Source organism: Ammospiza caudacuta, chromosome 29, assembly GCF_027887145.1.
Source record: "Ammospiza caudacuta isolate bAmmCau1 chromosome 29, bAmmCau1.pri, whole genome shotgun sequence".
NCBI classification, from domain to species: domain Eukaryota; kingdom Metazoa; phylum Chordata; class Aves; order Passeriformes; family Passerellidae; genus Ammospiza; species Ammospiza caudacuta.
In genome coordinates, this window is record NC_080621.1 from 1,285,768 (window position 1) to 1,307,362 (window position 21,595).

Consider the following 21,595-nt stretch of genomic DNA (forward strand, 5'->3'; position numbering starts at 1 on the left):
GCAGTTCCACCCCCCAAACCCCAAATCTCCCCCTAAATTCCATTTTTTCCCCATTTTGCAGGTTCTGCCAGGTGCAGTTCCACCCCCAAACCCTGAACTCCCCTAAATTCCATTTTTTCCCCATTCTGCAGGTTCTGCCTCCTGAATCTCCCCCTAAATTCCATTTTTTTCTCTGGTTTCCCAGGTTCTGCCGGGAGCAGTTCCACCCCCCAAACCCCGAACCCCCCTAAATTCCATTTTTTCCCCATTTTACACGTTCTGCCAGGTGCAGTTCCATCCCCAAACCCTAAATTCCGTTTTTTCTCTCATTTCCCAGGTTCTGCGAGGTGCAGTTCCACCCCCAAACCCTAAATTCTGCCTTTTTCCCCGTTTCTCAGGTTCAAACCCTAAATTCCATATTTTTTCTCGTTTCCCAGGTTCTGCGAGGTGCAGTTCCAGCCCCAAACCCTAAATTCTGCCTTTTTCCCCGTTTCTCAGGTTCAAACCCTAAATTCTGCCTTTTTTCCCCGTTTCTCAGGTTCAAACCCTAAATTCTGCCTTTTTTCCCCGTTTCTCAGGTTCAAACCCTAAATTCCGTATTTTTTCTCGTTTCCCAGGTTCTGCGAGGTGCAGTTCCACCCCCAAACCCTAAATTCTGCCTTTTTTCCCCGTTTCTCAGGTTCAAACCCTAAATTCCGTATTTTTTCTCGTTTCCCAGGTTCTGCGAGGTGCAGTTCCAGGGCCCGCTGGCGGTGCAGGAGCAGTGGCTGCGGCACCTTCAGCGCCACATCCTCGACATGAATTTCTCCAAGGCGGAGCCGCCGCCCGGCGAGGCCCCCCCGGAGCCCCCGGCCCTGCCCTGACACCCCCAAAATTCCCAAAAAAAAACCCCGGGAATTCAAACAAAACGACGACAAAAACCCCAAAACCACACACACAAAACAAACCAACAAAAAAATAATAATAATAATAAACCCACCGATCAAACCCCCCCCCCCCCCCAAAGAATTCCAGCGGGGGCTCCTTCCCGGGGGGTTCTGCCCCCATTTTTGGGGCGATTTTGGGATTTTTTTGGGGTTTTTTTTGGGCTGGGACAGCCGCAAGCACTACACACACAAACACGGAGCGTTCCCCGGGGGATTTCAGGAATTGTGCCCTCAATCCCCGCGAGGAGAACACACAAAAATTCCCTTTTTTATCCCAAAGAAGGCGGGCAGGGAATTCCCAGAGCCGCAGGGGTTCCCGGGGGGAAGCGCTGTGCATTTTGTACATTTGGACCCTTGGCAGAGTTGTAAATTCCTTAAATTCCTGATTTTTTTTTTTGTTTTTATTTGTTTTTTTTTTTATTTTTCTTTTTAGTGGCCCCGTAGATGTCGGGATTTCCCTCAGTTCCGGGGTTGCATGTTCCCAAAATTCCCATTTTTCCCGAGGAAATCCTGTGGGAATCCCCAAAATTCCAGGAGGATTCAGCTCCGGTTTTTCCCCAAATTTCCTTTTTATTTTTTTTTTCTTGGTTTCACTCCCGTTTTTTTCCTCCCTCACCCCGACTTTTTTAAACTCTAGATTTGTGTAGAAAGCAAAGGAAAAAAGGAAAAAAATTCCGTTTTTATTTGGGAACCCCCAAACTTCCGGATTTCAGAATTTTAATGGAAATTTTTTTTTTTTTTTTGGTTTTTTTTTTGGGTTTTTTTTCCTTTTTTTAAATTTTATTTCCACGTTTTTCGGGACGTTTCCGGCGGTTCCTGTACCCGGCACTGGGGGACGATGGATTAAATTCTTCTGGAGATGAAATCTGGGAAAAAAAGGAGTTTCTGCATGGACTGGGGTGGGGATGGGGGGAATTGGGGCAAATTTGGGAAAATTTGGGAAAATTTGGGGAAAATCCGAGGAAATTTGGGAGAATTCCAGGGAAATTTGGGGGAAAATCTGAGGAAATTTGGGAGAATTCCAGGGAAATTTGGGGAAAATCCGAGGAAATTTGGGAGAATTCCAGGGAAATTTGGGGAAAATCTGAGGAAATTTGGGAGAATTCCAGGGAAATTTGGGGAAAATCTGAGGAAATTTGGGAGAATTCCGGGGAAATTTGGGAGAATTCCAGGGGGATTTGGGGAAAATTTGAGGAAATCTGCAGAAAATCCAAGGAAATTTGGGGGGAATTCCAGGGGAATTTGGGAGAATTTAGGAAAACCCAGAGGGATTTGGGGGAAATTTTGGGGGAATCCAAGGAAATTTTGGGAAATTCCAGGCGGATTTGGGGGGAATTTAAGGGAAATTTGGAGGAAATCCAAGGAAATTTTGGGGGAAATCCAGGGGGATTTTGGCAGAATTCCAGGGAAATTTGGGGGAAATTTGGGAAAATTCAGGGAAATTTGGGAAAATTCAGGGAAATTTGGGAGAATTTAGGAAAACCCAGAGGGATTTGAGGGAAATTCCAGGGAGATTTGGGGGAAATTTCAGAGAATTCCAGGGAATTTTGGGGGGATTTTTGGGAAATTTGGAGGAAATGCAGAGAAGTTTTGGGGAAATTGGAGGGAAATTTTTGGGAAAATTTGGGAGAATTCCAGGAAAATTTGGGGGAATTCAAGGAAAATTTGGGGGAATCCAGGAAAATTTGGGGGAATCCAGGAAAATTTGGGAGAATTCGAGGAAAATTTGGAGGAATCCAGGAAAATTTGGAGAATTCCAGGAAAATTTGGGGGAATGCAGGAAAATTTGGGGGAATTCCAGGAGGATTTGCTGAAATTCGGGGAAATTTGGGGAAATCCGGAGGGATTTGGGGACAGGGATTTGGGGTCATTATTTGGGATTTCGGGATTTGGGGACCTTGGGGGTTTTTTTTGGGGATTTGAGGACATTGGGGACACCGGGACGGGGATTTGGGGTCATTTTCTGGGATTTGGGGTTCTTTGGGATTTGGGGACACTGGGAAGGGATTTGGGGTCATTTTTCTGGGATTTGGGGACACCGGGACAGGGTTTGGTGTTGTTTTGGGGGGTTTGGGGACACCGGGACGGGATTTGGGGTCATTTTCTGGGATTTGGGGTTATTTGGGATTTGGGGACACTGGGACGGGGATTTGGGGCCGTTCTTTGTGGATTTGGGGTCATTTTTTGGGATTTTTTGGGATTTTTTGGGATTTTGGGGCCCCCCGGTGACCCCGGCTCCGTCCCCGCGTCCCCCACGTGACGAACACGTGACACGCGCCGCACGTGACACACACGTGACCCCAGGTGACGCCGCACCGCCGCCAGCGGCCACGTGAGGGCGCCACAAGGGGCGTGGCCTCGGCTCAGGCATCCAATAGCAGCCGGTGCTGCGGAGAGGGGGCGTGGCCAGATGCGCGCCTGTCACGCGATAGGTCCTAAGCCGGCACATCTGACCAATAGGAGAGCAAAGCTGCTGAAACCACGCCTCCTCATCAAGCAGACTTTGATTTTCACCAATCGTAGCGCGGGAAATGCGATGAACGACACCGGCCGGCTGCCAATGGGAGGCGCGACCCGCGCGGACCAATCATCGCGGGGGAGGCGGAGGGGCGCGTCCAATCAGCGCGAGGGGGCGGGGCCAGCACGGCGCCGTTACCGCCCGGGAAAGGGGAGGAGGCGCCGCCATCATGAGCTACGGTGAGGGGAGGGGGCGGCACCGGGACGGGAGGGACCGCGGGCACCGGGACCGGGAGGGGCCGGAGGGGTCCCTGAGGGGCGGCGGGATCCGTCAGGCGTCTCTGGGGTCTGTGAAGAGCGAGAACCGGGAGGGCCGGCGGGTCCGTGACGGGCAGAGAGATCCGTGAGGGACTCGCTGGGGTCAGTGAGAAGCGGCAACCGGGAGGGATGGCGGGGTCTGTGAGGGGCGGCCGGAACCGTCTGGGGCTCGCTGGGGTCGGTGAGGAGCGGGAGCTGTGAGGGACGGCGGGGTCTGTGACGGGCGGAGGGATCCGTGAGGGGCTCGCTGGGGACGGTGAGGAGCGGGGGGTCCGTGACGGGCGGAGGGATCCGTGAGGGGCTCGCTGAGGTCGGTGAGGGCGGGAACCGTGAGGGGCGGCGGGTCCGTGAAGGGCAGCGGGTCCGTCAGGGGCGGAAAGAACCGTGAGGGGCGGCGGGTCCGTGAGGGACACGCTGGGGTCAGTGAGGCGCGGGAGCCGTGAGGGGCGGTGGGGTCTATGAAGGGCGGTGGAACCGTGAGGGGCTGGGGTCGGTGTGGAGCGGGAACCGTGAGGGGCTGGGGTCGGTGTGGAGCGGGAACCGTGAGGGGCTATTGCGGTCGGTGAGGGGTGACGGGGTCCGTGAGGGGCGGCGAGTCCGTGAGGGGCCGCTGGGGTCGGTGTGGGGCCGCTGGGATCGGTGTGGAGCGGGAACCGTGAGGGGCCGCTGGGATCGGTGTAGGGCGGTGGAACCGTGAGGGGGCACGGCGGGTCCATGAGGGGGAGGCGGGCGGGGCGGGAGCCCTGAGGGGTTCGGCGGGAGCCGTGAGGGCAGAGCGGGAACGGGGAGGGGTCCCTGAGGGACTGGGGGACACCGGGGGTATCCGTGAGGGGCCAGGGGTGACCGCGAGGAACCGGGGGGACACCGGGGCGTTGGGGTGACACTGAGACACGGAGATGTCCGTGAGGGACTTGGGGTGTCTGTGAGGGAGCGGGGTTTTCCTGAGGGACTGGGGGGGACACCGGGACCGGGGGTGACCGTGAGGGACCGGGGACTTCCTGAACATGGAGTGCGGACCCTGAGGGACCTGGGGGCGTCTCTGAGGGACCGAGTGGTTCCAGCGCATGGAGGGGGACCTTGAGGGACCGGGAGAGACCGTGAGGGACCGGGGGACAACGGGACATGGGGATGGGGGGCTCTGAGGAACCGGGCACGTTGGGGGGACGCTGGGACACGGCGATGTCCGTGTGTGGGGACCGGGAGATACCGGGGGTGTCTCTGAGGGACCGGGGGGTTCTAGCAGGGCGGACCCTGAGGGACCGGACCGGGGGTGACCGTGAGGGACCCGGGGATGTGTTTGAGGGACCGAGGGACAACGGGACATGGGGATGGGGGGGGCCCTGAGGGACCGGGCACGTTGCGGGGACACCGGGGCACGGAGATGTCCGTGAGGGACCGGGGAATTCCGAGACATGGAGGGGGGGACCGTGAGGGACGGGGGGGGACACCGGGGCTGGGGGTGACCGTGAGGGACCGGGGGATTCCAGGACATGGAGGTGCCCCTAAGGGACACCGGGGTGGAACACCGGGGATGTCTGTGAGGGACGGGGGGGACACCGGGACCGGGGATGTCCCTTGAGGGGCCCGGGAAGGGCGGGAGGGCTCGGCCGGGGGCACCGGGACAGCCCCAATTCCTGGGGCTGATCTCAACAACCGGGATTCGATCCCAAAACCGGGACTTGATCCCAAAACCGGGACTTGATCCCAAAATCGAGATTCTCCCGGTCCCTCTTTGAACAGCGGAAATGCCCAAATTCCCGAGAATTTGATCCCAAACCGGGATTTGCTCCCAGTCCAGCCCCGTTCGCCTCTTCTGGTCCCGCTTTGGGCACTGTAAATTCCCAAATTCCCGAGAATTTGATCCCAAACCGGGATTTGCTCCCAGTCCAGCCCCGTTCGCCTCTCCCGCTCCCGGGAATTCCCGGTTCCATCCCCGCCTGGGTTTATTCCCACCCCGACCCCTCCCAAGCCGTTTTTATCCCGTTTTTTTCTCATTTTAATCCCCTTTTTTCTCATTTTAATCCCATTTCCCCGGTTTTATCCCATTTTTTTGTCGTTTTTATCCCATTTTTCCATGAATCCCGTCCCGTTCCCTCACCTGGGCCACACCTGGCGGGGCGGGGCAGCGATTCCCGAAATATTCCCGGAGAATTCCCACCCGCAGGCGGGGAAGGAGCGCCCAAACCCCTTAATTGGGTTTTTATGCTAATGAGGAGCCGCTAATTAGGGCCGAAATTACACTGGGGAATTTCGGGAACAGCAGGAACGGATCCAACTCCCTTTTTTCCCATTTTCCCCTGGTTTTCCCCCTTTTTTTTTCCCCTTTTATTTTCTCATTCTTTTCCATTTTCCCCTGTTCTTATTTCTCTCCCCCCATTTTTCCCAGTTCTTTCTCAATTTGTCCCAATTTCTCCCATTTTTTCTCATTTTCCCGGGTTTTCTTTCTCATTTTTTCCTGTTTTCCCCTGGTTTTCCCCATATTTTCCCATCTGTCTCAATTTCTTCCCGATTTTCGCTGATTTTTTCCCCGTTTTTTCCGTTTTTCCCATTTTATCAATTTTTCCTCGTATTTCCCATTTTCCCCCTTTCCCCCCCATTCTTTCCCATTTTTCCTGTTTTCTCCTGGTTTTCCCCATATTTTCCCATCTGTCCCAATTTTTTTCCTAATTTTTCCCGATTTTTTCCCCTTTTCCCCCCTTTTTTCCCATTTTTCATCATTTTCCCATTTTTATCCTTTTCTTCCATTTTTCCTCATTTTTTCCCTTTTTCCCTTTTTTCCCCTTCCCCCCCTTTTCTTCCCCTTTTTCCCCCTTTCTCCCCCTTTTTTCTCCTTATTCCCCCTTTTTTCCTTTCTTTTTTTCCCCATTTCCTCCATTTCCCCCTTTTTCCCCCATTTTTTCCTATTTTCCCCCATTTTTTCCTATTTTCCCCCATTTTTTCCCATTTCCCCCTCCATTTTCCCCCAAAATTTTCTCCATTATCTCTCCATTTTCCCCATTCCCCCTCCCCCTTTTCCCCCCTTTTTTTCCCCATTTTCCTCATTTTTCCCATTTTTCCCAATTTCCTCTGTTCTTTCCCATTTTTTTCCACTTTTCCTGACTTTTCTCCTGTTTTTCCCTTCTTTTATCCACTTTCCCCCGATTTCCCAGCAGGAATTTCCTTTTCTTGACCACCCCCAAACCCCCAGGGCTGAGAATGGTTCCCAGCTTGGATGGAAATTCAGAATTTGGGGCTCCTGGGGCCGATTCCCGACAGATTTGAGGGAATTTTGGGGAAATTTGAGGAAACTTGGGGGACTTTGGGAGCCTAACGGGGATTTTGATGTTTTTTAGGGTACGGAGATTGGAATTCGGGCTCGAGCAGAGGCAAGTGCTGGAATTTCCTCCCCCTGGATCCATCCCCAGATCCCTTGGGAATCCTTTCCCAAATTTTAGTCCCAAATTCCCACCAAGATCCAACAAAAAATTGGCATTTTTGGAACGGGGAAATGGCTCTGAGGGCAAAATTGGGGATTTTGGGATCCTTTCAGCCATTCTGTGCGAATGACCCCAAATTCCATGGGAATTATCCCAAATTCCATGGGAATTATCCCAAATTCCATGGGAAGGATCCCAAATTCCATGGGAATTAACTGGGCATGATCCCAAATTCCATGGAAATTATCCCAATTCCCTTGGGAATGAGCCCCAATTCCATGGGAATTAACTGAGAACGATCCCAAATTCCATGGAAATTATCCCAATTCCCTTGGGAATGAGCCCCAATTCCATGGGAATTATCCCAATTCCTTTGGGAATGAGCCCCAAATTCCATGGGAATTAACTGGGAACGATCCCAAATTTCATGGAAATTATCCCAATTCCATGGGAATGATCCCAAATTCCATGGGAATTAACTGGGCATGATCCCAAATTCCATGGAAATTATCTCAATTTCCTTGGGAATGATCCCCAAATTCCATGGGAATTAACTGGGAACGATCCCAAATTCCATGGGAATTAACTGGGAATGATCCCAAATTCCATGGGAATTATCTCAATTCCCTGGGAATGATCCCAAATTCCATGGGAATTAACTGGGAATGATCCCAAATTCCATGGGAATTGTCCCAATTCCCTTGGGAATGAGCCCCAAATTCCATGGGAATTAACTGGGCATGATCCCAAATTCCATGGGAATGATCCCAATTCCCTTGGGAATGAGCCCCAAATTCCATGGGAATTAACTGGGAACGATCCCAAATTCCATGGGAATTATCCCAATTCCTTTGGGAATGAGCCCCAAATTCCATGGGAATTAACTGGGCATGATCCCAAATTCCATGGGAATGATCCCAATTCTTTTGGGAATGAGCCCCAAATTCCATGGGAATTAACTGGGAACGATCCCAAATTTCATGGAAATTATCCCAATTCCATGGGAATGATCCCAAATTCCATGGGAATTAACTGGGAACGATCCCAAATTCCATGGGAATGATCCCAATTCCCTTGGGAATGAGCCCCAAATTCCATGGGAATTAACTGGGAATGATCCCAAATTCCATGGAAATTATCCCAATTCCCTTGGGAATGATCCCAAATTCCATGGGAATGATCCCAGTTCCCTTGGAAACTATCCCAAATTCCATGGGAATTAACTGGGCATGATCCCAAATTCCATGGGAATGATTGGAAATTCCCAGGGAATTTTGAATTCCTGGTAAATCCCAGGACTCTGTGGAATTTCTGGTAGATCACGGAGCTCTCTCAAATTCCCCGCGATTTCCAGTAAATCCCAGTAAATTGCAAATTCCTGATAATTCTCCTTAAATCCCTGTAAATCCCCAATTCCTGATCATTCCCATCAAATCCCAGTAAATCCTGAATTCGCAATAATTCCCATTAAATCCCAGTAAATCCCAAATTCCTGTTAAATCCCAGTAAATCCCAAATTCCCGACGATTCCTATTAAATCCCAATAAATCCCAAATTCCCGACAATTCCCATTAAATCCCAATAAATCCCAAATTCCCGACAATTCCCGTTAAATCCCAGTAAATCTCAAATTCCTGTTAATTCCCATTAAATCCCGAATTCCCACTAATTCCCATTAAATCCCGGTGAATCCCGAAACCCCAGTAAATCCCAGTAAATCCCAAATTCCCGACAATTCCCGTTAAATCCCAGTAAATCCCAAATGCCCGACGATTCCTGTTAAATCCCAAATTCCCGACAATTCCCGTTAAATCCCAATAAACCCCAAATTCCCGACGATTCCTGTTAAATCCCAATAAACCCCAAATTCCCGACGATTCCCGTTAAATCCCCATAAATTCCCGGTTTCCCCCAGGGTTCGAGGGCTATGGCTACGGCTACGGCTTCGGCCCCGAGGGCTCCGGGGGCTTCGGCTTCGGAGGAGCCGCCGGCAATTCCTGGGATTTGGGCAATTCCCAACCCGACGGCAGCGCCGAGGGCGGCGACGGCGCCGGGAAAGCGCGGCAGGAACCGGGGAGCGCCGGGATGCACCCCGAGAGCGAGGGGCTGCCGGGACGGGGGTACCCGGCCAACCCCGACAGGTGGGAATGGGATTGGGATTGGGAATATGGGAATGGGATTGGGATTGGGAATATGGGAATGGGATTGGGATTGGGATTGGGAATGGAGGAACCGGGATGCACCCCGAGAGCGAGGGGCTGCCGGGACGGGGGTACCCGGCCAACCCGGAAAGGTGAGAATGGGATTGGGAATATGGGATTGGGATTGGGAACCGGGGAGCGCCGGGATGCACCCCAAGAGCGAGGGGCTGCCGGGACGGGAGTACCCGACCAACCCCGACAGGTGGGAATGGGATTGGGAATATGGGAATGTGGGATTGGGGTTGGGATTGGGAATTGGGGAACTGGGATGCACCCCAAGAGCGAGGGGCTGCCGGGATGGGGGTACCTGGCAAACCCCGACAGGTGGGAATGGGATTGGGAATATGGGATTGGGGATATGGGAATGGGAGATCTGGGGTTGGGAATGTGGGATTGGGGGAACCGGGGAGCACTGGGATGCACCCCGAGAGCGAGGGGCTGCCGGGAAAGGGGTACGGGGGCAACCCGGAAAGGTGAGAATGGGATTGGGAACATGGGATTGGGATTGGGAATGGGAGATTTGGGGTTGGGAATGTGGGATTGGGATTGGGAACCGGGGAGCGCCGGGATGCACCCCAAGAGCGAGGGGCTGCCGGGATGGGGATACCCGGCCAACCCCGACAGGTGGGAATGGGATTGGGAACATGGGAATGTGGGATTGGGATTGGTAATGGGATAGGAATTGAGATTGGGATTGGGATTGGGAATGGGGGAACCGGAATGCACCCCGAGAGCGAGGGGCTGCCAGGACGGGGGTATGGGGCCAACCCCCACAGGTGAGAATGGGATTGGGATTGGGAATATGGGATTGGGGATATGGGAATGGGATTGGGATTGGGAATGGGATAGGGATTAGGATTGGGATTGGGAATGGGGGAACTGGGATGCACCCCGAGAGCGAGGGGCTGCCGGGACGGGGGTACGAGGCCAACCCGGAAAAGTGAGAATGGGATTGGGATTGGGGAATGGGGGATTGAGATTGGGAATGGGGGAACCGGGATGCACCCCAAGAGCGAGTGGCTGCCGGGACAGGGATACGGGGCCAACCCCGACAGGTGGGAATGGGATTGGGGATATGGGATTGGGAGATTTGGGGTTGGGAATGTGGGATTGGGGGAACCAGGGAGTGCCGGGATGCACCCCGAGAGCGAGGGGCTGCTGGGACGGGGGTATGGGGCCAACCCGGAAAGGTGAGAATGGGAGATTTGGGGTTGGGAATATGGGATTGGGATTGGGAACCGGGGAGCGCTGGGATGCACCCCAAGAGCGAGGGGCTGCTGGGATGGGGGTACCCGACCAACCCCGACAGGTGGGAATGGGATTGGGAATATGGGAATGTGGGATTGGGATTGGGATTGGGAATTGGGGAACTGGGATGCACCCCAAGAGCGAGGGGCTGCCGGGACGGGGGTACCTGGCCAACCCCGACAGGTGGGAATGGGATTGGGAATATGGGAATGTGGGATTGGGAATATGGGGTTGGGGGATTGGGATTGGGAATGGTCATGGGATTTGGGATGCACCCCGAGCCAGAGGGGATGCAGGGACGGGGCTACGGGGCCAACCTGGAAAGGTGGGAATGGGAATGTGGGAATATGGGAATGTGGGATTGGGGATTGAGATTGGGGGATTGGGAATATGGGAATGGGGGAACTGGGATTGGGAATGGTAATGGGATTTGGGATTTGGGATGCACCCCAAGGCAGAGGGGATGCAGGGATGGGGCTACAGGGCTGCCCCCGACAGGTGGGAATGGCATTGGGATTGGCGGAATGGGATTGGGAATGTGGGGATGTGGGACTGGGGGAGCTGGGATCCACCCCAAGCCCGAGGGGCTGCAGGGATGAGGCTGCCCCGGAGATGTGGGAATGGAAATGTAGGAATGTGGGATTGGGATTGGGAATGGGAATGGCGTGAGAACAAGGATGGGAATGGGGGATTGGGAATGGGACTGGCATGAGAACAGGGATGGGAATGGGGGATTGGGAATGGGAATGGGACTGGCATGAGAACAGGGATGGGAATGTGGGAATGGGATTGGGAATGGGAATGGCATGAGAACAGGGATGGGAATGGGGGATTGGGATTGGGAATGGGATGAGAACAGGGATGGGAATGGGGGAACAGGATGGGGAATGGGAATGGCATGAGAACAGGGATGGGAATGAAGGATTGGGATTGGGAATGGGAATGGGAATGGCATGAGAACAGGGATGGGAATGAAGGATTGGGATTGGGAATGGGAATGGCATGAGAACAGGGATGGGAATCGGGATTGGGAATGGGAATGGCATGAGAACAGGGATGGGAATGTGGGAATGGGGATTGGGAATGGGGGAACAGAGATGGGAATGTGGGATGGGAATGGGATTGGATGAATGGGAATGGGAGCAGGAATGGGGGAACAGAAGGTGCTCCCAAACACCCAGGCCCCATTTCTTTGGGAATAAAGGGGATCCCGACCTCTCAGACCCTTTTTGTTGGAAATCCCCAACCCTTGGAACCATTTCTTTGGGAATTCCCAAAAATCCCCAAAACTCTCCCACCCCAGAATTCCCGAATTTCCCCTCTCAGAATTCCCGATTTCCCCCTTAGGTACGATCCCTACGAATCCTACGGCGACTCCCGCGTGAGCGAGCATCGCGATCTGTACCGGGCATCCTTCGACTACCCCGGCGATTACCCCGGGGATTATCACAACGATTACCCCAACGATTATCCTAATGATTATCCCAATGATTACCCTAATGATTATCCCGATTATCGCAACGATTATCCCAACGATTATCCCAACGATTACCCCAACGATTATCCCCGCGATTTCCCCGCCGAACCCGAGCCCGACTCCGCCGATTTCTACGGCCGCCCCCGGGATCCGCCTCAATTCCAGGGCAAATTCCGGGACGCTTTCGGCTCCCGGGGGGTTTGGGGGTGCCGGGAGCGGGGCGGATTCTCGGGGTTCCACCCCCGGGGGGGCTGGGCCGAGCCCCGGGGCCCCGCCCGCCGCCCGCCGCCCTCGCCGTTCCCGCACCCGCCGGGCGCCGAGGCCGCCCGCGCCGGCGGCGCCGCCCGCGGCACCAAGAGGCTCCGCAGGGCCTGGAGGCTCTGGGACGGCGACTGCAGGGTGAGTCCGGGCGGCTTTCGGGGCTTTGTCACCGTTCCCATCGGTTTCCGTGGGGTTTTGTCATTTCTTACATGATTTTCCATGATTTTCCATGGTTTTCCCGTGGTTTACCGTAATTATTTCATGGATTTGTTGTGGTTTTTCCCATGGGTTTCCATGAGTTTTCCATGATTTCCATGGTTTTCCGTGACTTTCTATGGGTATTCCATGAGTTTTCCATGATTTCCATGGTTTTCCATGAAATTATCATGGTTTTCCTTGACTTTCTAGGGGTTTTCCATGATTTCCATGAAATTATCATGGTTGACTTTCTATGGGCATTCCATGATTTTTCCATGGTTTTCCGTGGTTTCCCATGAAATTTTCGTGGTTTTCCTTGACTTTCTGTGGGTATTCTGTGGTTTTTCCATGGTTTTCCATGAAATTATCTTGGCTTTCCGTGACTTTCTAGGGGTATTCCATGACTTTTCCATGCTTTCTCCCTGTTTTTTCCATGGTTTTCCATGAAATTTTTTGTGGTTTTCCTTGACTTTCTATGGGTATTCCGTGGTTTTTCCATGGTTTTCTATGAAATTTTCTTGGTTTTCCGTGACTTTCTATGGGTATTCCAAGAGTTTTCCATGATTTCCATGAAATTATCCTGGTTTTCCATGACTTTCTAGGGGTTTTCCATGATCTCCATGAAATTATCGTGGTTTTCCTTGACTTTCTATGGGTATTCCTTGAGTTTTCAATGATTTCCATGAAATTTTCATGGTTTTCCTTGATTTCCTATGGGTATTCCATGAGTTTTCCATAATTTTTCTGTGTTTTTTCCATGGTTTTCCATGAAATTATCGTGGTTTTCCTTGATTTTCTATGGGTATTCATGAGTTTTCCATGAAATTATCATGGCATTCCTTGACTTTCTATGGGCATTCCATGATTTTTCTGTGGTTTTTCCATGATTTCCATGGTTTTCCATGAAATTTTCTTGGTTTTCCGTGACTTTCTATGGGTATTCCATGAGTTTTCCATGATTTCCATGAAATTATCCTGGTTTTCCTTGACTTTCTGTGGGTATTCCATGAGTTTTCCATGATTTCCATGAAATTTTCATGGTTTTCCTTGACTTATTCTATAGGCACTCCATGATTTTTCCGTGGCTTTTCCATGACTTTTCCATGGTTTTCCATGAAATTATCGTGGCTTTCCTTGACTTTCTATGGGTATTCCATGATTTTTCCGTGGTTTTTCCATGATTTCCATGAAATTATCATGGCATTCCTTGACTTTCTATGGGTATTCCATGAGTTTTCCATGAGTTTTCCATGGTTTTTCCATGGTTTTCCATGAAATTATCATGGCATTCCTTGACTTTCTATGGGTATTCCATGAGTTTTCCATGATTTCCATGAAATTATCCTGGTTTTCCTTGACTTTCTGTGGGTATTCCATGAGTTTTCCATGATTTCCATGAAATTTTCATGGTTTTCCTTGACTTATTCTATAGGCACTCCATGATTTTTCCGTGGCTTTTCCATGACTTTTCCATGGTTTTCCATGAAATTATCGTGGCTTTCCTTGACTTTCTATGGGTATTCCATGATTTTTCCGTGGTTTTTCCATGATTTCCATGAAATTATCATGGCATTCCTTGACTTTCTATGGGTATTCCATGAGTTTTCCATGATTTCCATGAAATTATCCTGGTTTTCCTTGATTTTCTATGGGCATTCCATGATTTTTCCATGGTTTTTCCATGGTTTTCCATGAAATTATCTTGGTTTTCCTTGACTTCCTATGGGCATTCCATGAGTTTTCCATGGTTTTTCCATGGTTTTCCATGAAATTATCTTGGTTTTCCTTGATTTTCTATGGGTATTCCATGAGTTTTCCATGATTTTTCTGCGTTTTTTCCATGGTTTTCCATAAAACTATCATGGCTTTCCTTGACTTTCTATGGGTATTCCATGATTTTTCCATGATTTCTCCCTGGTTTTCCGTGGTTTCCCATTAAATTTTCGTGGTTTTCCTTGACTTTCTGTGGGTATTCCGTGGTTTTTCCGTGGTTTTTCCATGGTTTTCCATGAAATTATCCTGGTTTTCCTTGACTTTCTATGGGCATTCCATGATTTATCTGTGGTTTTTCCATGGTTTTCCATGAAATTATCTTGGTTTGCTCTTTTCTCATTCTCTCCTCATTTTTTTCTCATTCTTTCCTCCTTCTTTTCCTCATTCTTTTCTCAAATTTCCCTCAAATTTTTCTCAAATTTTCCTCATTTTTTTCACAATTTTTTCTCAAATTTTCCCCATTTTTTCCTCAATTTTTTCTCCATTCTTCCTCCAATTTTTCTCCATTTTTCCTCTCAATTCTGCCCCAATTTCCCCGTTTCTCACCCGTTTTCCCCCTCTTCCAGCCCCAGCGCAAACGTCCCCGCCGGGACCCCCGCGGGGCGGCGCCGGCAGCCGGGCGGGCGGGCGGACGGACGGACAGACGGACGGACGGACGGATCCGACAACTCCAGCTCCGACAACGGTCAGGGGGGAAATTCCTCATTTCTGGGGGAGAATCCTGCATTTCCAGCTAAAAAAACCCCAAAATTCCCAATTTTTGGGGATGAATTTGGAATTTCCAGCTCAGAAAATCCCGGGATTGAGCCCAAAATTCCCAATTTTTGGAGATAAATTTGGGATTTCCAGCTCAGAAAATCCTGGGATTGAGCCCAAATTCCCAATTTTTGGAGATAAATTTTCGATTTCCAGCTTGGAAAATCCCGGGATTGAGCCCAAAATTCCCAATTTTTGGAGATAAATTTTCGATTTCCAGCCTGGAAAATCCTGGGATTTATTCTGAATTCCCAATTTTTGGAGATAAATTTTCGATTTCCAGCCTGGAAAATCCTGGGATTTATTCCGAATTCCCAATTTTTGGGGATGAATTTGGGATTTCCAGCTCAGAAAATCCTGGGATTGAGCCCAAAATTCCCAATTTTTGGAGATAAATTTTCGATTTCCAGCCTGGAAAATCCTGGGATTTATTCCGAATTCCCAATTTTTGGAGATAAATTTGGGATTTCCAGCTCAGAAAATCCTGGGATTGAGCCCAAATTCCCAATTTTTGGGGATGAATTTGGGATTTCCAGCTCAGAAAATCCTGGGATTGAGCCCAAAATTCCTCATTTTGGGGGAGGAATTCCAGTTTAAAATCCTGGGATTAATCACAAATTCCTGATTTTGGAGAAGGAATTCCAGAATTCCAGTTAAAAATCCCAGGATTGAGCCCAAATTCCCAATTTTTGGGGATGAATTTGGGATTTCCAGCTCAGAAAATCCTGGGATTGATCCCAAATTCCCAATTTTGGGGAGGAATTCCAGTTAAAAATCCTGGGATTGATCACAAAATCTGGATTTAAGGGGAGGAATTCTGGAATTCCAGTTTAAAACCCTGGGATTGAGCCCAAATTCCCGATTTATGGAGAGGAATTCTGGAATTCCAGTTAAAAAATCCCCCAAATTCCCAATTTTTGAGGATGAATTTTGGATTTCCAGCTCAGAAAATCCCAGGATTAATCCCAAATTCCCAATTTATGGAGAGGAATTCCAGAATTCCAGTTAAAAAATCCCCAAAATTCCCAATTTTTGGGGATGAATTTGGGATTTCCAGCCCAGAAAATCCTGGGATTGATCCCAAATTTTCAATTTTGGGGGGCAGAATCTTGGAATTCCAGTTCAAAATCCTGGGATTTATCCCAAATTCCCAATTTATGGAGAGGAATTCTGGAATTCCAGTTCAAAAATCCCCCAAATTCCCAATTTTTGGGGATGAATTTTGGATTTCCAGCTCAGAAAATCCCAGGATTGATCCCAAATTCCCAATTTATGGAGAGGAATTCTGGAATTCCAGTTAAAAAATCCCCAAAATTCCCAATTTTTGGGGATGAATTTTGGATTCCCAGCTCAGAAAATTCTGGGATTTATCCCAAATTTTCAATTTTTGGGCTGAATTTCCATTACAAAATTCCAGGATTTATCCCAAATTCCCAAATTTTGGGGTTAAATTTCCATTTAAAATTTCCAGGATTTGTCCCAAATTCCCAATTTTTTGGGGCTGAATTTCCATTAAAAAATTCCAAGATTTATCCTAAATTCCCAATTTTTGGGGCTGAATTTCCATTAAAAAATTCCAGAATTTATCCCAAATTTTCAATTTTTGGGGCTGAATTTCCATTAAAAAATTCCAGGATTTATCCCAAATTCCCAAATTTTGGGTTTGAATTCCATTAAAAAATCCCAGGATTTGTCTGAAATTCCAAATTTTTGGGGTTAAATTCCATTTAAAAATCCCAGATTTCGGGATGAATTTTGGATTTCCAGCTCAGAAAATTCTGGGATTTATCCCAAATTCCCAAATTTTGGGGTTAAATTTCCATTAAAAAATCCCAGGATTTATCCCAAATTCCCAATTTTTTGGGGCTGAATTTCCATTAAAAAATTCCAGGATTTATCTCAAATTCCCAATTTTTTGGGGCTGAATTTCCATTAAAAAATTCCAGGATTTATCTCAAATTCCCAATTTTTTGGGCTGAATTTCCATTAAAAAATTCCAGGATTTATCCCAAATTCCCAAATTTTGGGTTTGAATTCCATTAAAAAATCCCAGGATTTGTCTGAAATTCCAAATTTTTGGGGTTAAATTCCATTTAAAAATCCCAGATTTCGGGATGAATTTTGGATTTCCAGCTCAGAAAATTCTGGGATTTATCCCAAATTCCCAAATTTTGGGATTAAATTTCCATTAAAAAATCCCAGGATTTATCCCAAATTCCCAATTTTTTGGGGCTGAATTTCCATTAAAAAATTCCAGGATTTATCTCAAATTCCCAATTTTTTGGGCTGAAATTCCATTAAAAAATTCCAGGATTTATCCCAAATTCCCAAATTTTGGGGTTAAATTTCCATTTAAAATTTCCAGGATTTGTCTGAAATTCCCAAATTTTGGATTTTTGTTTTTTGCAGAGGAAGGCACGGAAGGAGAATCCGGAGAAAAGGAGGAATCCCGAGGGGTGAGTGAGGAAAAATCCGGGAATTTGGGGAATTTTGGGAATTTCCAAAGAATTTTGGGTGGGGAGAGGGAAATTCTGGGAGTTTTTGGGATTTCAGGGAGGGAAATTTGGGATTTTTTTGGATTTCTGGAAGAGAAATTTTGGGATTTTTGGGGATTTCAGGGAGGGAAATTCTGGAATTTTGGGATTTGTGGAAGAGAAATTTTGGGATTTTGGGAAAGGGAAATTTGGAAATTTTGGGATTTCAGGGAGGGAAATTTTGGATTTTTTGGGATTTCAGGGAGGGAAATTTGGAAATTTTGGGATTTCAGGGAGGGAAATTTTGGATTTTTTGGGATTTCAGGGAGGGAAATTTGGAAATTTTGGGATTTCAGAGAGGAAAATTCTGGAATTTTGGGATTTCTGGAAGAGAAATTTTGGATTTTTGGGATTTTGGGGAAGGGAAATTTGGAATTTTTGGGATTTCTAGAAGGAAAATTTTGGGAATTTTGGGATTTCAGGGAGGGAAATTTTGGGATTTTGGGATTTCAGGGAGGGAAATTCTGGAATTTTGGGATTTCTGGAAGAGAAATTTGGGGATTTTGGGATTTCAGGGAGAAAAATTCTGGAATTTTGGGATCTCCAGAAGGGAAATTTTGGGAATTTGGGGTCTCAGGAAGGAAAAGTTTGGAATTTTTTGGGATTTCTGGAAGGGAAATTTGGGATTTTTGGGATCTCAGGGAGGGAAATTCTGGGATTTTTGGGATTTTGGGAAAGGGAAATCTGGAATTTTGGGATTTCAGGAAGGGAAATTGTGGAATTTTTGAGATTTCTGGAAGAGAAATTTTGGGGATTTTGGGATTTCAGGAAGGGAAATTCTGGGGTTTTGGGATTTCTGGAAGGGAAATTTTGGGAATTTGGGATTTTTTGGGATATCAGAAAGGGAAATTTTGGAATTTTGGGATTTCAGGGAGGGAAATTCTGGGATTTTTGGGATTTTGGGAAAGGGAAATTTGGGATTTTTGGGATTTCTGGAAGAGAAATTTTGGGGGATTTTGGGATTTCAGGAAGGGAAATTTGGGATTTTTGGGATTTTGGGAAAGGGAAATTTGGGATTTTGGGATTTCAGGGAGGGAAATTCTGGAATTTTGGGATTTGTGGAAGAGAAATTTGGGGATTTTGGGATTTCAGGGAGAAAAATTCTGGAATTTTGGAATCTCCAGAAGGGAAATTTTGGGAATTTGGGGTCTCAGGAAGGAAAAGTTTGGAATTTTTTGGGATTTCTGGAAGGGAAATTTTGGGATTTTGGGATTTCAGGGAGGGAAATTTTGGGATTTTGGGATCTGCGAAAAGAAAATTCTGGGATTTGGAAATTCCTGAATTTTTGGTTTTTCAGGAAGGGGAGGATGAAGAGGGAAGAGATTCTGAGAAAGGTGAGTTGGGAATTCCAGGGGAAATTCCAGAAATTCCAGGGAAAATTCCAGAAATTCCTGGGGATTTTCCAGGGGTTTGAGGGGAGGGAAAAGGGAAAATCCAGGGAATTTTGGGAATTTTTTTGGAGGAAAATTCAGGGAATTTTGGGAATTATTTGGAGGAAAATTCAGAGAATTTTGTGAATTTTTTGGAGGAAAATTCAGAGAATTTTGGGAATTTTTTGGAGGAAAATCCAGGGAAATTTGGGAATTTTTTGGAGGAAAATTCAGAGAATTTTGGGAATTTGGGGAGGAAAATCCAGAGAATTTTGGGAGGAAAATCCAGGGAATTTTGAGAATTTAGTGAAGAAAATTTAGAGATTTTCAGGAATTTGGGGAAGAAAATCCAGGGAGTCTGGGGAGTAGAATCCAGAAAATTTTGGGAATTTGGGATTGGGGGAGGATTTTGGGTTGGATCTCCTGGAATTTTGGTTTTTCTGGGATTTTGGGTTGGATTTCCTTGGATTTTTGGGCTGATTTCTTTGGAATTTAGGGTTGGAATTCCTGGGATTTTGGGTTGGGTTTTCTTGGGATGATTTCCTGAAATTTTTGGTTGAATTTCCTGGGATTTTTGGGCTAAATCCCTGAGATTTGGGTTGGATTCCCTTGGAATTTGGGGTTGTTGACTCTGGGTTGGTTTCCTTGGATTTAGGGTTGGAATTCCTGGGATTTTGGGCCGATTTCTTGGGATTTAGGGTTGGATTTTGGGTTGAATTTCTTGGGATTTTGAATTTTCTTGGATTTTGGGTTGGATTTCTTGGGATTTTTGGGTTGAATTTCCTGGGATTTTGGGCTGGATTTCCTTGGGATTTGGGCTGATTCCTTGGGAATTTGGATTTCCTTGGATTTTGGATTTCCTGGGATTTTGGGCTCTTTTTTTGGAATTTGTGTTGGATTTCCTTGGATTTTTGGGCTGATTCCCGGGGAATTTGGGCTGATTTCTTTGGAATTCAGGGTTGGAATTTCTGGGATTTTGGGCTGGATTTCTTTGGAATTTAGGGTTGGAATTTCTGGGATTTTGGGTTGGATTTCTTTGGAATTTGAGGCTGAATCCTGGATATTTCTAGTTTAAGAACCTGGCATTTTGGGCTGGATTTCTTTGGAATTTAGGGTTGGAATTCTGGAATTTTGGATTGGATTTCTTTGGAATTTTGTGCTGGATTCCCTGGGATTTGCAGCTGAATCCTGGATATTCCCACTTTAAAAATCCTGGAATTTTGGGCTGATTCCCTGGGGTTTTGGGCTGAATTTGTTTGGAATTTGGGGTTGGAATTTCTGGGATTTTGGATTGGATTTCTTTGGAATTTGGGGTGGATTCCCTGGGATTTGGGGCTGAATCCTGGATATTCCCACTTTAAAAATCCTGGGATTTGGGGCTGATTCCCTGGGTTTTGGGCTGGATTTCCTTGGAATTTGGGCTGATTTCTTTGGAATTTAGGGTTGGAATTTCTGTGATTTTGGGCTGATTTCTTTGGAATTTAGGGTTGGAATTTCTGGGGTTTTGGGTTGGATTTCTTTGGAATTTAGGGTTGGAATTTCTGGGATTTTGGCTTGGATTTGTTTGGAATTTAGGGTTGGAATTTCTGGGATTTTGGGTTGGATTTCTTTGGAATTTAGGGTTGGAATTTCTGGGATTTTTGCTTGGAATTCTTTGGAATTTGGGGCTGGATTCCCTGGGATTTGGAGCTGAATCCTGGATATTCCCACTTTAAAAATCCTGGGATTTTTGGGCTGATTCCCTGGGTTTTGGGCTGGATTTCTTTGGAATTTAGGGTTGGAATTTCTGGGGTTTTGGGTTGGATTTCTTTGGAATTTAGGGTTGGAATTTCTGTGATTTTGGGCTGATTTCTTTGGAATTTAGGGTTGGAATTTCTGGGGTTTTGGGTTGGATTTCTTTGGAATTTAGGGTTGGAATTTCTGGGATTTTGGCTTGGATTTGTTTGGAATTTAGGGTTGGAATTTCTGGGATTTTGGGCTGGATTTCTTTGGAATTTAGGGTTGGAATTTCTGGGGTTTTGGGCTGATTTCTTTGGAATTTAGGGTTGGAATTTCTGGGATTTTGGGCTGGATTTCTTTGGAATTTGTGGTTGGAATTTCTGTGATTTTGGGCTGGATTTCTTTGGAATTTAGCGTTGGAATTTCTGGGATTTTGGGTTGGATTTCTTTGGAATTTAGGGTTGGAATTTCTGGGATTTTGGGTTGGATTTCTTTGGAATTTAGCGTTGGAATTTCTGGGATTTTTGCTTGGAATTCTTTGGAATTTTGTGCTGGATTCCCTGGGATTTGGAGCTGAATCCTGGATATTCCCACTTTAAAAATCCTGGGATTTGGGGCTGATTCCCTGGGGTTTTGGGCTGGATTTCCTTGGAATTTGGGCTGATTTCTTTGGAATTTAGGGTTGGAATTTCTGGGATTTTGGCTTGGATTTCTTTGGAATTTAGCGTTGGAATTTCTGGGATTTTGGCTTGGATTTCTTTGGAATTTGGGGTGGATTCCCTGGGATTTGGAGCTGAATCCTGGATATTCCCACTTTAAAAATCCTGGGATTTTTGGGCTGATTCCCTGGGTTTTGGGCTGGATTTCCTTGGAATTTAGGGTTGGAATTTCTGGGATTTTGGGCTGGATTTCTTTGGAATTTAGGGTTGGAATTTCTGGGATTTTGGGTTGGATTTCTTTGG

General features: G+C 47.5%; 2 protein-coding genes across 2 annotated transcripts in view; both read left to right on the forward strand.

Annotated features, from left to right (window-relative positions):
- WIZ (WIZ zinc finger) overlaps positions 1–1,671 on the forward strand; it is a 58,062-nt gene extending 56,391 nt beyond the window's left edge. The window contains exon 13 of the mRNA XM_058821371.1: positions 698–1,671. Within this exon, the coding sequence (XP_058677354.1) occupies positions 698–842 (145 nt within the window). The 3' untranslated portion in view covers positions 843–1,671. The remainder of the gene's footprint in view (positions 1–697) is intronic.
- A 1,903-nt stretch (positions 1,672–3,574) lies between these two features.
- Positions 3,575–21,595, forward strand: part of AKAP8L (A-kinase anchoring protein 8 like) — a 36,940-nt gene continuing 18,919 nt past the window's right edge. The window contains 8 exon segments of the mRNA XM_058821373.1: positions 3,575–3,602; positions 7,013–7,045; positions 9,012–9,237; positions 11,893–12,421; positions 14,821–14,847; positions 14,849–14,939; positions 17,420–17,466; positions 18,842–18,878. Coding sequence (XP_058677356.1) covers positions 3,593–3,602; positions 7,013–7,045; positions 9,012–9,237; positions 11,893–12,421; positions 14,821–14,847; positions 14,849–14,939; positions 17,420–17,466; positions 18,842–18,878 — 1,000 coding nt within the window. The 5' untranslated portion in view covers positions 3,575–3,592.